This window comes from Pieris rapae, chromosome 15 (genome assembly GCF_905147795.1).
Source record: "Pieris rapae chromosome 15, ilPieRapa1.1, whole genome shotgun sequence".
Classification (NCBI taxonomy): Eukaryota; Metazoa; Arthropoda; class Insecta; order Lepidoptera; family Pieridae; genus Pieris; species Pieris rapae.
Window position 1 is genome coordinate 863,277 of NC_059523.1, and position 17,810 is coordinate 881,086.

Below are 17,810 nucleotides of genomic sequence, written 5' to 3' on the forward strand. Positions count from 1 at the left end.
AATTAGTTATAAGAAGAAATATACTTACCTAACCAAAGCGTTTATATGCAAAGTGGTACATTTAGACTCATCAATTATAAAAGGCTGAATAATCAGCCATACAAAATATTCATGCAAATGCCATATTAATGTTTTACTGGCCAGTCATTAGTTTGCGCGAGATAAAATTTATTTAGACTAATGCTTCCCGTGTACTCGTATGAACGCTGTAATCTCAAAAACTACGAATTCATTTTCATAAAATTTAACAATGGATAGTTTAATTCCTGAACAGTGTTGGCCTAGTGGCTTCAGCGTGCGACTCTCATACTTGAGATCGTAGGTTCGATCCCCGGCTGTGCATTTAACATTTGCTCGAACGGTGAAGGAAAACATCGTGAGGAAACCGCCATGTCTTAGACCCAAAAAGTCGACGACGTTAGTCAGGCACTGGAGGCCGATCACCTACTTGCCTATTAGATTTAAAAAATGATCATGAAACAGATTCAGAAATCTGAGGCCAGGACCTAAAGAGGTTGTAGCGCCACTGATTTTTTTAAATTTAATTCCTGAGGAAGTCTTAAGTGTATGATTCATTGCGGTTTAATTTAAATTAACTGAAATAAGACCATTATTGTTGGGGTCGTAAAAACATAATTACGCATTTGATTCTGTTATTCTTAAAAGTCCGGCAACTCACTCGCGAACCGGCGAAGCAGATGAGCGTCCTGCCCGCTTGCTCCCTTTGTTCTATACAAAAAAATTATGGAAATACTTTAGTTATTTTCTTATTTATCCTACCTTGCTTTTCGTCCCCTTATTGGGGTAAAGGGCATCCAACACGTTGTCAAGCCAGTCACTGAGTGTCTCTAATATTAAAATTACCTTACCTCGATGTTCTATAAAAAAACTAGCACTTACAGCAAACTGATAGGATAGGAGGAGACAGACCCCTATTTCACAATCTTCTATAAAAAGTAAACAGTGGGTATTGAACCCTTGGTTAACGTCTTACCAGATAAACTATAGGGTATTCCCACATCTATCTTATTAAAAAACTAACCATTTATAAGTTACAATAACAAACACAAGCAAACACGTTCTTTACATGAAGGTGCTATATTCTCATATCGACGACTCTTAAATCATTATTTGAACCAAAGGACTGTTGCACAAAAGAATAATTTCCGTTTTAGCGTAGGTTGAGTTGGGTGGGTGGTGGTGGGGTTGGGTAGTCTTTGAATCAGTGAAAATTTAGTTTTTAAGAGAGTGGTTAAAGGTGAAAGGGAGAGAGAAAAAGCGTTGGACGAAATAGACATTAGTAGGCATTTTTTGCGTACGCTTGTCGTCACTGGGAGACAAGCGTAGAAGGTACGCGTGGCAGTTTCTGTATTATAAAATTAGTCTTTAGATTTTAATAACTAAAAAATATCTTTGTATTATTAGGAAACTCACATAGCAAAAAATAGATAATAAATTGATAATAATTGTTGACAAATATTTTCATTGAATTTATTGTTTTGAAACTTCATTAAAAATTAAATTTCGACATAAATATCGCATACTCGAGAATAAATTTATCAGGTTTCTCAGGATAAGTGGAAAGTTCCTAAGGATTGCACGGCCCGGTTCAATCGAAAATCGGAAATACCCAATGACGCCAAGCGGTTACAGTCTTATTTTTATTATTCCTTGAATTGCAGGTTATTTTATTATTGGTTAGCGGAAAGTTTTAAAACTCAAAAACGTCACGTCAAAAGAAATATACATAAAATGCTTCTAATTTTAGATTTACTGCCAGTTCTCAAAGGGCGTAGAACGGAAGAGAAGAACTGGCAATTAATTCTCAGGCATTATTTTAATTAATCGCCAAGTTTTTTTTACACAACGTTTGTAAGGAACGATTACAAATTATTATTTGAAAAATGGTTTTTATACAAATAAACAATCGCGACGGTTATTAAAGTCAGAGTAAAAAATAAAAGCATGTAGTATAAAACGTAGATTTTTTATTTATTTATATTATCATTAGCATATTTACAATGTGAATATAGATATACAAATATATGGAGTGATCATATACTGGTACATAATCATCTATTTGGGCTTTTACCTTATTAATAATTAGTTTACAAAGAAGTTTTATTTCTGACATATGCACTTTTTTGTTTGGTTTCCTTTTGTAATTTTTTTAACCTTTTTACTTTAAATATTATGTATAGTAACTTGTTTAGTTAAATATAAGGTATTACATCTCTGGCTACATTTTAAGTGTAAGTGTTATTATATATTTTCTTAGCTGTCGGGATCTAAAATAAATAAAAGAAATACAGTTAACTAACACTTCTTTATATTATTATTACTGATTTTGTAAAATAAAAAGAATTGTAAAATATATATAGTATTTGCTATAACCTATTCATGGCCTTAACTTGCATTTATTTCAATACTTTTGTTAATACAAGTTAGTGATTCGCCTAGTTTTTTAGGTCCTATCGGGTTTAAGAGATGGTGATTAGCCTAGGAAGATGGTCGTCTGTTTGAATCACGGCTGTGCTTCATGGATTTTTTTATATGCGCGTTTAACTCTAGCTCATATGGTGAAGGAAAACATCGTCAACGTCAGTCGCAGGCAGATCGCTGGTTATTTTGGTTATTCTGTTTTATATATATATTCTTTATTACTCAATATGTCATATGAAACATGGTGTAGTAGTTGCAGCTCCTTACAAACATTGTGTAAAAAAAACTTGGCGATTAAAAGAGTGGCGGATAGTTAATTGCCAGTTCTTCTCTTCCGTTCTACGCCCTTGATTTGAAAACTGGCAGTAAATGTAAAATTAGAATCATTTAAAGTATTTTGACCTAAGTGTACATTATATATGTTACCTATATGAATAAATGATTTTTGATTGATTTTGGAGTTTTATGTGCTGTATAGAAATTCATTATTTTAAATGCTACGTCTAGGTTGCCTGGAAGACACTGCTTTAAGAGTACTAATTTATAATATTTTTGTCTCCTCTTTTTTAATTTTCAAATCGTACACACATATATATGTATACCTATATAAAAATTAAATTTACATTTTCTACCAGTACGCAAGTCAAGGGTGAAAAGCGGGCAAAAAGAACTGGCAAGAAACTTTTCGCCACTCTTTTTCATCGCTATGTTTTAAATTAAATGTTTTTGATATGTAATAAATACCCTCAAATTTTACATTGCACCTAATTTAGTTTAGCGTTTTAGTTTAGAAATAAATTCTATTGTATGTAGTCTAAAATGACTACATTACATTTAATTCTACCTGTCGTATTTATACCTAACGCAGTGGTACCCGCATTTGTGTCAGTATTACTGAAGAATACAGATTTTTATATATTTAATACAAATCTTTACAAATAAGAATGAATCGCAAAACATTTGGCACAATAGATAAGTGTTATGTTGTATATTGTTTAGACGCATATAGACGTTGGGAGCATTCCAGAATTTTTTTCTTCTCTTTATTTTTGAAGATTTTTTAAAATCGGAAATTAGGTAATTATTAGGTTTTTATTCGTGGTGTGTAATTAAAAAAAAAACATTAAGGTAAAACGAACTTCGTTAGCTAAATAAATCTCATAGATGAAACACTTTCGAGAAAATCGATAAATACGTATAGTTCACTACGCTAACCCGGTTACCGGTTTATTAATTAATGTCATTACCAAAGAGAAAATTAAATAAAGAATGAATGCTTCAACCGGTTTTTATGTAGTATATATAAATTCAGCAACGGACATTTTCTTTTGCAGTAATAGCGTCATTTGGTAGGTTAGGTTTAAAAATTTTTTAAGTCTCTGACTTTATAGGTGATTACTGTCAAAATGACAATTAGTAATAATAATAATAATAGCCTTTATTCAGATACATTTTACATTATATATTTTATATACATTTAAACAAATTTTCATTTTAATCTAATTCTGGTGCATCTGTGTGCCCTTTTTTGGCAAAGGCCTCCTCCAAAATGACAATTAAGAAGTCTTAATTAGCACCTCAAAATTCTAGTGCTGCCTTTTAAAGTATGAAGCTCAACAGTATCTTTTTGTAATCATTTGTTTTTTTCTAATATAATTTATATACTTGTAATAGGTAATCAGTCTGTGCCAGGGGCTTTTTTGTGACCAATGCTGGTCCTCACGATGTGTTCCTTCACCGTACGAGCAAAGGTTAAATACGCACATAGACAAAAAATCCTTTGGAAATCCGTGGTTTGAATCTACGAGCTTAGAGGCGAATCGGACGCAAGTCACTAGGACAAAACTGCTTATTATATTTTAACGTATTATATAATCATTCAAAGTTAAAGTCAAAAATCATTTATTCATAAAGGAAACACAATTATGAACGTCAAAAAAATAAATATACATTAAATGCTAATTTTACATTTCTTTCATGCATCTACATGCCTTTCTTCCAGTTCAAGGGCGTAGAACGGAAGAGAAGAAACTGGCAATAAACTTACCGCCCCTCTTTATAATCGCCAAGTTTTTTTGTTTTACACAACGTTTGTAACGCTGCAACCATTACACCATGTGCTACATGACATCATATGTAATAAATAATCAAATAAAATAAAAACAAAGATTTGTCTCACATTGTCAAAGTTCCCATATTAGGAGGCATAGTGAAATAAGATTTAACGCATATGATTACTTTAAAGGAAACAATACTGCTTTGAATTAATTTTTATCATCGAAATAGAACCGGTTGTAACAACTTCTAATGACGTCAATTAATCAATCATTATAAATAAATCTTTCAATATAAAATAATCGTAATTTAATAAGAATTCACTATATCTCATGTTTTCGGATTACGAATTGGTACATTATAAACTATTAAAAGCATTTACATAATTATATTAAATAAAAAAATATCGGTGGTACTTAAGTTTTAGTTATCTGTTTCATGATCATTAGTCAATATACTAGGGAAGTAGTAGTAGCCTCCTATGCCTGACATACGCCATTTACTTTTTTGGGTAAGCCAGTTTCCTCGCGATATTTTTCTTCACCATTAAATTGGATGTTAAATGCGCACATGGAAAGAAAGCCGGGGATCGAACCTACGACATCAGAGATGACAAAGGCACTAAGCCAACATTCTCTTTATTTCTTTACAAGTGTTGTTCTTGATATTTTGATAATATAAAATATGATAAATAATTTTTTAATAAAGTTTTGTGGTAGGATTCCGTATTAAGGGCATTTCCAGTGTGTCATAAAATTTATCGTAAATTTTACAGATTTAATACGTTCAGCCTATAACAATAAAACCTGGGAAGTACATAATTAAAAAACATAATTGTTCGTTGATTTTCATGGTTTTTATGTACCATTGCGTGTACCGTGCGGGTTATTTATTGTAAAAATTGCTATAAAAACTGTTGATGGTAATAAATTAAATCCGTGAATTTGCGCATCAGTTTATAAGAAATCTGTTTGCTATATTGACTAGTCAGCATGAATTTAGACTAAACGAGTAATGTTTTGTAAAAGTGGTAAGATTGTTCTAGAAACTTCGATTTAATAATAATAGTTTTAAAAAAAATACTTTATTTTAGAAATTAGAATAACAACTATACACGAGTATATATTGCTGCATTAATAAAACCAAAAATGTTTTTTTCGTGTATTACAAAAGCAAATATCGTATGATTAATTAGCAAAATCAATCTTCTTTCTTAGGTCAATTCACATCCGGGTAGCCCAAAAACTTGACCGTGATACTAAATATAATTTCTTTCTTTTAAAACACTAATCTATTGTTGTGTATAAATTAAAAAAACCAGTTCTCACACGTCATCCACGCTAAGCTAAGCCTCCTTGTGCGAAATATATAAACGGAACATATCACGAACGAAGGTTTCATTACATGCTGACCGTTGACCAGTGCAGTCAACGCGAATAAAAAAACGTGCGTTATCTGTGGCATGCGATTGCGCGGGAAAAGAATGTGACATTTCTTTCACAGCTAATAAATTATCGTGATTCTTATTTTGTGATTTATGTGTTTAGTGTAATCGTGACAAACGCTTGAAAACCGTGTTATTACGAATATTACGGAATCATATGCTATTATATTAATTTAAAAAGACATTAGTGTATTGGAAAAATCCGTCCGCGTTATGCTTAGTGCGTAAAATGAAGGATATTGTTCAACTTTGGGGCCGAGTCACGGGAAGGCAGTATTCAGTGAATAATGAACGGGAATTAAGGGACTTTACAAATAATAGATTAAAAAATATCGAATCCGTGAATTTTGAAGCGAACTTTTCGGAGTGTGAGGATTTAAATAAATACGATGAGCTGGACTTCAATGAACGGAAGGATGCTATTATAAACAAATTGTTTGAGAGGCGGAAGAAAGGGCATATTACGCGACAGCCAAAACGTAAGTTATTCTAATAATAATAATTAATTGAGATAAATTTGTGTTAGAAAATTAAATTGTTTCTAGTCAAAATATTTTCAACTGTTTCTGGGTTTGGCGGTAGATTATTTACTACCGTACAACTTAAGTAGTGAAAACAATAGGTTTTATATTAAACATTGGAATTGTGTAATTTTGGTTAATACGCTCATAGTATTTGTCTCACGATCCCAACAAAGAAAATCAGTCGTAAATATTCGCGGACAAGTCGTAGAATATAAATTTAAACATTACAGATGAATGAGGCAACAGTTACAAAATCTATTAAATAAAAAAGTTGTTAATGTCATAATAATTCAAATTTATTTATAAAAAAATATAGTTTATTATCAAAACGGTTTACATTACAACAAATTATTATAGTTCGACAATCGCCGTAGCTTAAACACATCCGGAGATTTTGCGTTCGATTCCCGGCGAACCAATTGTGTCGGCTTACTCATACAAGGCTGACCTCATACTTCACTCGCTCTATTCTTTACGGGGATTTACTCAATCTCATTGTGATGTTTTCTTCTCCTCTTAATTATAAAACAGTTTCGCCTAACGCTATATTATTTTAAGCCCCTCGCGTATAATAGACTTCGGATAAAATAAAATTTACTTGCGACTAGTTTTTTTTTAAATATTTTTTTACCGCTGTTTCTTTACCTCTATTATATAAACATTATTGTTCTTAAATATTATCAGAAATGAATCTGTATTTATATTTTTCTATGATTGTTAAATACTAAAACAATCTACTTGGTTTCACAATAAATTATATATTGATAGAAAAACTCGAATGAATTTTTTTTCGTTTTATATGAAAATAATTTGGGGCCCCGCGTTTGTGCCCCGAGGTCTCCAATGTCTTAATGCCTGAGGATCAACAGCAACCGCCCTGGTGTTCTTGATTAATTAGTTTGATTGCCATAGCTGCGTTTAGACAGCGTGCTACTGGCTTACAGTTGGTTCCAACGTTCACAGCCAAGTTTAAATAGACATAGGCATATTATTTATTCCAAACAAAACACACACACACATAAATACACAACATAGCAGTAATCAAAGAGAAAAAATTAAATAAAAGATATAATCAGAGGTATATATTTTTTTTTCCTTTACCCATTCGGTTCATCTCAAGCATGTATTGCGTGTGTGCTGTGACCCAGCATAATGCTGAGGAGCGCAGCATTCCACAGCGCTGGTCATTCTGCCAGAGACCATATCAGCTAGTTTGCGCCTCAGTCGCAAAAAAATAATATATAAACACTCAGTAGAAAATGATAATAATAATATTAGTGAAAGTTAGCAATATCGGTAATAAAGTCTTGTGTAATATGGTGTGAAGTAAATAAAATAAAATTAAAGGTTAAAATAAGAATAATAGTTAAGCATTACATTTTTTGGGCGGATTAAAAACTAGATTTCATGGGATTTTTGTTGAGTTAATAGATTAATTTTATAGCTGCGACTAAATGTACGTTTGATACGTTTGAGATATTAAAAACGTAATCACGAGTACCTAATACGAATAAAAAATGTACGTTTTTTGAACTTTATCCCGACTTTTGATCTCGTTATTTTTAATGAATCATGGGTAATACAAATTAGCATAGCTGTTTTAACATGCAGGTATGTCTTCCGGATCTAAACTGTTTACGAATAAGATAATGTTGTTTCCTTATACATTATAGTTTAATTAATTATGGGTTTAGGGTATTTAAATTTTCATCTGACAAGCTTATTAATCTTGTTAAATTTGTACATAGATTTAAATTTTGTTTTAAAAGTTTGGTATTCGTCTGAATCTTCAGATATTACTAGGAATGCATATATGGTGCAGAGGGAGCTAACGAGTTCAGTAGGTCCAGTCGATTTTGTAATTTTAAGTCTCCAACTATGTGTGCTTAAATGATAGTCATACCAGAATAATGGATGGTACGTAAAATATGATTTAGAAAATTTAATGCACACCCTAGATTATTATGCCATGCGGTTGCAAAAGCCCTCTCAGCATACTATCACGAGCCAAGACGAAATCATCTAGATTGTTCGACGGTTAAGGCCAAAACTTAACGGTCAAATACCCCAATATGGGCCAATAACTTACGGGTTAATTAAGTTTATGCAATATTTGATTCGACATAAGCAATTTGTTTGGATGTTAAGAAATTTAATATATGTTCTATAATCGCCTTACTAAAACTAAATCATATTTGTCAGTGTAAGTTTTTTGTAATGTAACTGGAGGCAAACGGACAGGAGAACCTAATGTTTGATGATACCGCATATGGACTTTCACATTGCCAGAAGGCTCGCCAGTGCGTTTCCGGCCTTTTAAGAATTAGTACGCTCTTTTCTTGAAGTACCCTAAGTGGTTGGTTCTATATAAAAAAAAACATACACTAATTACATTTTCCTGAAGTCTATTCCAGTCGGCCACTACGGCTTAGGAAAAGTTCTTTAGAGAAATTTTGTCTTCGGTTTTACAGAACCTCAATTGGATTACACTCGAAAAATAAAGCTTAATAAAATTTTTATATAGATGCAATAAAATTGTGTGTTTTAAACGAAATATAGATATGCATAAATTGAACAACTCAGGGTCAGTTTTTCATTTCGCAACGTCTTCTAGAACATTCTTAGCGGTTAAGGTCTTTACTTACTAATATGTGGTAATTTTATATAATTTGTCACTGCGCGGGACCAATTAATGTTATTAAAATCTTTGTTTGAACGCTTCGTGGATCTTGTAATTTGAGTACAATTTATTTAAAAATGCATCTTGTCTTTAATAACTTTGCAGCTTTGCAGCCAGAAAAATTGATTACATCAGTGTCTCGTAACTGTAGGATAAAGGATGAAATTCCAGAAACAAGAGCGCGAACTCTTCTTCTGTATGACATAATCCTATTCCTTTTTGACGTACTCCCTCGTCGACGTAGACTCAGCGCTAAGCCTGGTTTCCTAATCTACTCTAAATCTTCTAATCTTAGCGTCTATTCGATACTATACCTATACTATACCTCAAGAAATTAACAAACAGAAGTGATGGCGGAATTAGCATTTTAATAGAAATAAGTGGCACCACAATCTTTAAGATCTAGGACTAAGAATTCCATATCTCTTTCGTCATGATTTTTCTTAATGGTCAAAGTGGTCAGACTTCTGTGCCTGTGTCTATAATACAAATCATACTTTATGTGTCCAAGGTATGCCGGTTTCCTCACGATGTTTTCATTTATACTAAAAATAGGCAGAAAGTCGATTGGTGTACAGCCGGGGTTCAAATTTAAATCTCAGGGATCGCGTCGTTTCTTGTTAGAGTTTTATTGTTTTGAATATGTGCGATTAATTTTTATTTATTAACAAAAATAATGTGACGATGGAACACAAAATGTTCACAATTTCTCCGTCCACCAAAATGTTGACATTCCTTATAATACTTTATTTATTAACTTTGTTGCATTGCAATTTAAAAATTGAACATAATTAAATGAAAAGGAGGAACACTGGCGGCCTTATAGCTTTCGAGCGATCTCTTCCAGACAACCACTGTGAGAAAAATTAGGTAGGCAAGAAGTGCAAAAATATATATTACATATTATTTATATTGAGATAAAACTAAACAGGAACAAAATACAATTAAATTAACACACAGGAATAATATCAAGAAGAAAAATGAAGATCCTATTTTCGCTTCACTTGTCTGTTTTATTCGTCATGAAAGGCGCTCTCTAACACAATATAATAATCAATAAATGTGTAAAATTGACATTAGTTATGTCAATTTACGATTTATTGAAGCGTCATGAGCATTTGACGATTGTAAATTAACTGCTAAAACGAAAAAGCCACAGGCTTTTTTGTTATCGTTTCCAATGATTGACAAATTAGCACTATGTAACACTCATTACAATATTTATAAGTAGTTATAATTAAGTCTTATAGATAACTTTGAGTGCGACTTGACCATAAAATAGCTAAAAATAAAACGTTCTAGCCATTATTATTGTTTAATGTGATTTAATTTGGAGGTCGCTTAACCGGTATTAGGTTTATTTCCTATTTTAAGTTTAACTATTTTAAATGATACAATAAATACAAAAAAAATATCCGTCATATTAACTTTGCGCATAATTCCTTGTCTCATTTTTTTTTATTACCATAATTTAAGTTTGGTGGCGGCTGCTATAATCAAATGAAACACTTTGTTTGAAGGATAACAGCTGTCTTTAATTGTTTGAACATAAGATACAGGTATCAATTATTCCACGCCATTATATTTGAATGGACATCCCTAATATTAAATAATTCATATAATTGATGACAAGAAATTGTCATCTTTATTTTACGCAAATATACAATTTCTTAGAAAAGATACAATTCGTGGGATCACCGCACTTAATCGTTGAATTATTTATTCTAATTACTAAGAATAGTTTATTAGTATACACCACATTAAACGCAGTAAATTATTTATTTAGTCACACGTCATATGGTCGATTTTCCGCGAGCCATTTAAAACCGAACAATAATGTTAAATAGGCACTTTATTCCTTACTTAATGATACATTTTGACAGCTAACGAATCATATCTGTGTTATTGTCTAGAATACTATTCCAAAGATGAATGGTTAGAAGTAAAAAACTTAGATTTTTCATGCTTGCAAACTCTTTGATATTATAATTGCTAATTATCAAAATGACATATATTTTTGTATTTACAAGAAAAATTCTAACAAAGAATACAATCCAGTTGGGGTTCTATTCCTGTAATATTAAATAAATTGTAAATTTGTTTTTAAAAGCGTATCAACGCTATAATAGTGTAATACATATAAATTGCAAATTGCCTTTCTGACGTCATCAGCTTTTGATGGGATAACTCAAACTCAAAATAACTTTATTCTTATAGGTAAACAAGTACACTTATGAACGTCAGAAAAGAAGTTAAATTGATTCTTAATTTACGTTTACTACCAGTTCGCAAGTCAAGAGCATAGAGCGGGCTAGAGGAACTGGCAATTCCGCCACTCTTTTAATCGCTAAGTTTTGAGTATTACAAATTGTTAGACTGGAGAAAATCTTTACGATTAACGAGTACTTAAATTCAAAATTAGTGATAATTCTATAATTTCGCTTGGACCTCAGATCGGACTGGTAAATTTTTAATAAGTCTATAATATAGATTATTGATAGAGCATCATATCGGGCCGAATAGTCATATTTAGTTTAATTTTAATTATTGTCGTATTAATTAAAATAATTTAAATATATATATTTTTTGGCATTCACGTCTAGACCTCACTAAATTAGCGTATCCTTTATTTATAATTTCGAAGGTTTTATAAACTGAAGTGCATTTATATGTTATTTCCATTAAGAAGATGGTCACATGATGAGGCATAAACAGATGTTTCAAACGCGTAATTTCCTTGGTACTACTTCAATGAATCAATAACAGTGATTATCTATTGAATATGCATGTACTATTCCAGTTACAGTATATAGTCACTAGAACGCAAAACCATAATATGCTACCTATACCTATGTCATAGTTGGCCTAGTGACTTCAGCGTGCGACTCTCATCCCTGAGGTCATAGGTTCAATCCCCGGCTGTGCACCAATGGCAGCCGGTGCGCTATTTAACACTCGTTCTTACGGCGCGGCGTATGTCAGGCACAGGAGGCTGATCCCTTCTTGCCTATTAGATAGATGACGAGACAGATACAGAAATTTGAGGCCCAGAAGTAGGTTGTAGCTGTACTGGTTTATTTATTTACCTACCTATATTTATAGCTGGCCAATTTATCATTCATTGGTCTAACTCTAACGGATAAAATCTCTTAAGAGCAAAGGTTATTTTACACAATCGTCAATTTCTAGGTTCTTTCAGACCGTACGTATGTATATATGCAGGCAACTTAAATTTATGCGACATGTTGTGTCAAAGATCTGTGTTATTGGTAGAAGATATTTATTTATTTATTTATTTAGTACTTCTACAGCTAACATAAATTATACATAATTACATACAAATACACTGAGAATATAGTCAAAGATGGAATACATGATACATTTAACAATAAAAAGATTTATAAAAGGGAACAAACAAACAAAAATTATTTAATACATTTGACTATTTGACATATATGTATTAATAGAGAATAATAGCGTCTGCATAATTTCCAAATCTCCGAAATAAATGAATGGTTACAAAAAAAGCTCCATGGCGAAACAATGATCAAAATATGTAATCAATTCGGCCATTAACAAGTTGAAAAAAAGGATTGCAGAAGATCATGGACCTTAAGAAAGCAAAAAATGTTAAACGTTACTTTCCACAAAAAATTACTTTAAACGATACTTAAATATATCAATTTAAGTATATATTAAAAATAATAAAAATCATCATTAAATAAAAACGTGCATTTCGCCAAATCGTGATAAAATATTAAACTATAAAATATAACGTGATTGAGAATTAATAAAAACGTCGGAAACTTTTCATATTCAATCTTTTAAAGTTTTAGTATATTTTTTGCATTGAATTATTTGATTAATCAGTCTATTAATGATGTAATCTTATTTAAAAATAAGACTTGAAGCGTTCGTTTATAGTTTTAACAGTAATATTTATAGATTCCTTAGACCAAAGACGACTTATTTGTATAAAACAAGATTTTTATTTACAATAAAATAATACTAAATAATAACTTTTTTTCTGCTTTACATACATTTCTGATATTCTTATTGACTGCTTATTGTATTTTTTATATATTTTTTGTAACATTTATGCTTACCTAAATTGTCATATATTTTTGTAACATATGCAGTAGATTTAGTAGTATGTATGATGTGGTAAATAACCTAAGTCCGGTTCAGTTTTTTAGCAGTTAGATAAAAAAACTTTAAGCGAATATAAATGCGCATTTGATATTTCGAATCATATCATTTGGGGTCAGCCAGTGACTGACGCGCTAGCGACTTATAAAACTGTTCACAGTATATATAAAAAACTATTTAAAAAATTAATCACAAAGGCGATCTCTTGATTTCATACCTGTCATAGCCAGACGCCCAGCAATCATTAGCTAGATCAGTCGCATAATCTTAAAATATATTGTTTTGTTCGTCCGCCATGGACACCTTAACCACTTTACTGATTTCCATCAAATTTGCACACCATGTGCAGTTTGATCTAACTTAAAAGATACCTAACATATATCTAATAAAATTGGACAAAATTATGCTTAAAATAGAAGATTTTTTTTAATTTTCAACGGAAACTTAGCATAACTATAAGTTATAAGTGTTGGTTTTCTGTCAATGTCAGTCTTCAGATATTATCGATTTTTTCTTAACAAAACCCGTTGGTATGTAACCAGTAAATATTAAGGTTGTTGTTCTCCCAATGGAAATATTTTTTGCGGAACCGTCTGCTTCTCCAAAACGAGTCACGTTTTATACAACATTTTGAATAAATTTAATTTAATTATCAGTGAAACGTTGCTAATCACGTGTTTAAACTAGTTTTAAAATTTATTAAAATAATTCAAACGTTATTCTACAGTACGATCTGTTCTTATTGATATAACATTTTTTGAAAATATAAAAACGTCTTTTCTAAAATTGTAGAATACTTTTAGGATTTTTTAACTATCTTGAATAGTAGGAATAGTTTTAACAACAAAATGACTTGGATTACAGAAACAGTGGGTGATTTATTTATTATAACGTCGCTGATGGATTTGCTATCCTCCTAGTATATAGGTAGTCCTTGCAAAGCAGTTTTTATAATTATGCCTAGGTCGGACTAGACATAGGTATGTTTATTCAAGCTATATATATATATATCTAGCCATATATATATATACGCCACATCATACACAATACTATATATACGCTATGTGTTTTATACTCTTACATCTAAAATGTAAGACGATTTAAGAAATAGTAAAATTAATAATATTTTTTTACTTTTTTCCTTTATCCTATACCTTTATGTCAAGCAAAATCGGTGTAATAAGATGCAAAAAGATTACTTTTTTATATATAATAGGCCATGGATAAAAATATAATTTTAAGAAACTAGTGTTACCTACAATAAAAATACAATTAAACTATACAAGATAAAATAAAAATACCAGAATTTTTTGTTAAGCAGATAATAGGCATATAACAATAGGCACTTAACAATGCATTCTTTAAATTTAATCAGCCCATGAATTTATCCGGATAAATACTGTTTAATCCGTTATAATCGCGAAGAATTCGAAAGAGAGGTGCCTGAACTCCTAGGCTGGTTTTTGCAGACGGAATATGGAAATTTTTGCTGTTTTATAGACCTTGGGAATGAGACAGTGTTTATGTCAAAACTAAACAAACAACCGAATAAGAAAATATATTTTGTATGGACCCTTTGGATCACTTAAAAACAGCCTGTATTTAAATTAACCCGGCAGTAGACTTCTTAAACAGTATAATTACTAGTAGAAAGCCTTGAACATTATCTGTGTATTATTTTTCTAACGAAGCTTTGTTTTAACTAACCTATACTAACATATGGAAAAACAAGATTTGGAACCACTCATTAATTGAACAAGTTTTTTGCATGAATATTTTTGAGCATAAAATTCCTATGTAAAGTATTAAGTTGATTTATTTTTTTATAAATTGCGTGTTTCTTATAACCTAACTATAACTATTCATTCTATTTAATTTTTTATAAACGAGAACGTATTCACAGTTGTATGTACATTTTAATGTACTACTAATATAACTAATTTAGATCGCTAATATACAGAAGCTATTATGTAAAAATGTCATATAAATTTGAGATATAACGAGACTCCTGACACCTAGACTTGACCCTTACGATTGCTTGCGTTAGAATGTAATATATATATATATATATATATATATAACTATATAATAGAATAGTCTAACTAGCTACCAAAAGTTTTGAGGCTTACAATATATGATTCATGCAAAATTCTTTATTCAATAACAACATATATTATTTTAGCAGATATTGGAGGCTCCTGTATATATATGGAGACCTGTACATCAGGGTATTCCGCTCTACCAACGGTTTTATGAAATTTTAACTTAAGAATTATTACCAATATTAAAGAAACAGAAAACTGAGACATAACTATTTACTAACTTAACTAAACTACGGTTTACATGGTTGAAACGTTTGCAATTACTGTAATAATGTTTTGATGGGATAACTAGAAGATCCTTCCTTCCTATGCGTAACTTGATTAATTTTCGTTACTTAAACTTGCTACGAAATTAGTGACACATCTTATTTGACATTGATATTGAGTCGTCGAATCAATCAAGATATATTCGAAACAAATATAACGTTACCTGAAGATTTAATAATCCGGTTCCAAAAAATCTTAGCGGAGATTTTGTTTGATCTATGTTAGACGATAATGTGTTTTGATGATTTGGTACTTTCGTAATTTGCCGACTCACGTTGTTATTTTCATAATTAACTCAGAGGCAGGCTCCTGAAATACATTCCAATATAATCTATTAGCAATAAATAAATATTGTTGTGAAATTGCGATCTAAATTCGCTTAAATATCAGGCGCTATCTTTTTGTCTGTATGAAAGACCGCCGTCTATACCTCTTTTCAATATTTAAAAATTCAGATACATAACATCTTATACTTGATAAATTTATAGAAAACACCGTTTCCTCTCGATTATTAATAAAAAACATTGGCGCTACAAGTACAACCTTCTGGTCTGGTTCTCAAAATTATCATGATCTCCTCCTGCTCCTGACACACGATTTCGACTTTGTGGATGTAAGTCAAGCCAGTTTCCTCACGATGTTTGTCTTCCTTCCGTTCCAGCGAATGACATAGACAGAATTTCCATTGGGCCAGAGCCAAGCCCAATCAATCCCAAGCCACATTTCTGCTGTAATCTCTATCGATTTTTATAAAATTTTTAATTGTTTTTGTTCTTTACCTTCTATCGTTTTTAGAATGTTTTTTGTATTAAATATTACATCATAATTATATATTTGTTATGTATCACGTTGTACAGTCATTGGTCCGGCGTGGACGCATAAACATATTCGTTTTATATATTTGCGTACATTAAAAAGCAAATTAGCCATATTTGATCTTGGTTTTATTGTTTTCGTTTAAGATAATTTGCATTTCATTGAAACTCGTTTAAGAAGTTAGCATTCTAATTTCAATGAAGGGCGTAACCAGGAGGTGGGCTAGGGGTAGGTACCTGGTTGCTTAGCTTTGTGTATACCTTATACATAGATAGGCTAGAGGGAAGGAGTTTGGATATAAGGAAAGCCTTCGATCGGGTGTGTTGCTTTAAACTAATTATACTTTGTATATTCTGTACATACTTCTATTCGCCCCTGCAATGTTGGCTGGCAATGTCCTTTTTCAATATTGATTTATTGGTACTATAATTAAAACACCAGATATACTCTAATGATACTGGTAACCAGACGCCAACTTAACAGCGTCGACTCTAGAACCAAATCAAAATTGGAGGAAATACTCTTGCATAATCGTTTAATAGTTACCATCATGATAAATTTTTGCGACTTGGCTATTTATCCATGATTATTTAATATAATTTAATATTAGCTCGGTTTCACGAGGATAAAAATACCGCAAAAAATTGTTGATTAAAATATAATTTTGTCATTAATTACTGTGATTAATTGCTATTTCACAAGATATCCTTCACAGGACCTTCTGGTAAACAAACTCCAACCCGGATATGTGTTTTAAACGTAACTGTTTTTTTATTTGATAGCCTTTTAACTAAGCCACATAGAATGGAAATTCTCACGTGACCAAGTGTGAACTAAATATGTAATTCATATCATACTCCGCATGGTATTAATTAATTTCAACTAGTATGGTTTTATCACAAGTAGTCCAGTGATCAACCGAGATTACTATTCGTTCACGCTGAATGTCACTGCTATTTGGCAGCTGACAAGGTCTTCGTTTTTTTTTGTTTTGAACGACATTTGCATATCTGATCTGTTTAAGATAAACTCCATACACTAATAAATCCTGATAAAACTTAGAACAGACGTTCTGTCTTCCCAAAATGAAGGACTGTGTTGAACCAAGGCTTCTTTGCACTTAGAATAACACACTTTCTTTAGAACGATATTTCCCATATTTATTCTGAGGTAGCCAAACTCACAAATTACATAAAACTTACGTCATTGAATTTGAATCGATAAACATCCCTACTCATCAGCAAAGAAAACAGAGGGTGTAGGCCGATGGAAAAAGCCGGCGTAATACACTCTCGGTACTCGTTTAAATTCTCTCAAATATATACGCATAT

General features: G+C 31.3%; 1 protein-coding gene across 2 annotated transcripts in view; it reads left to right on the forward strand.

Moving 5' to 3' along the window:
* The window catches only part of LOC111000499 (scavenger receptor class B member 1), a 66,851-nt gene that overhangs the window by 18,533 nt on the left and 30,508 nt on the right, over nucleotides 1-17,810 (forward strand). Inside the window, exon 1 of one of the 2 annotated variants that reach the window (XM_022269953.2) lies at nucleotides 5,899-6,420. The exons of the other annotated variant lie outside the window; for it this stretch is intronic. Within the exon in view, the coding sequence (XP_022125645.1) occupies nucleotides 6,171-6,420 (250 nt within the window). The 5' untranslated portion in view covers nucleotides 5,899-6,170. Of the gene's footprint in view, nucleotides 1-5,898; nucleotides 6,421-17,810 lie in introns of those variants that run through there. 2 annotated transcript variants of the gene reach the window in all.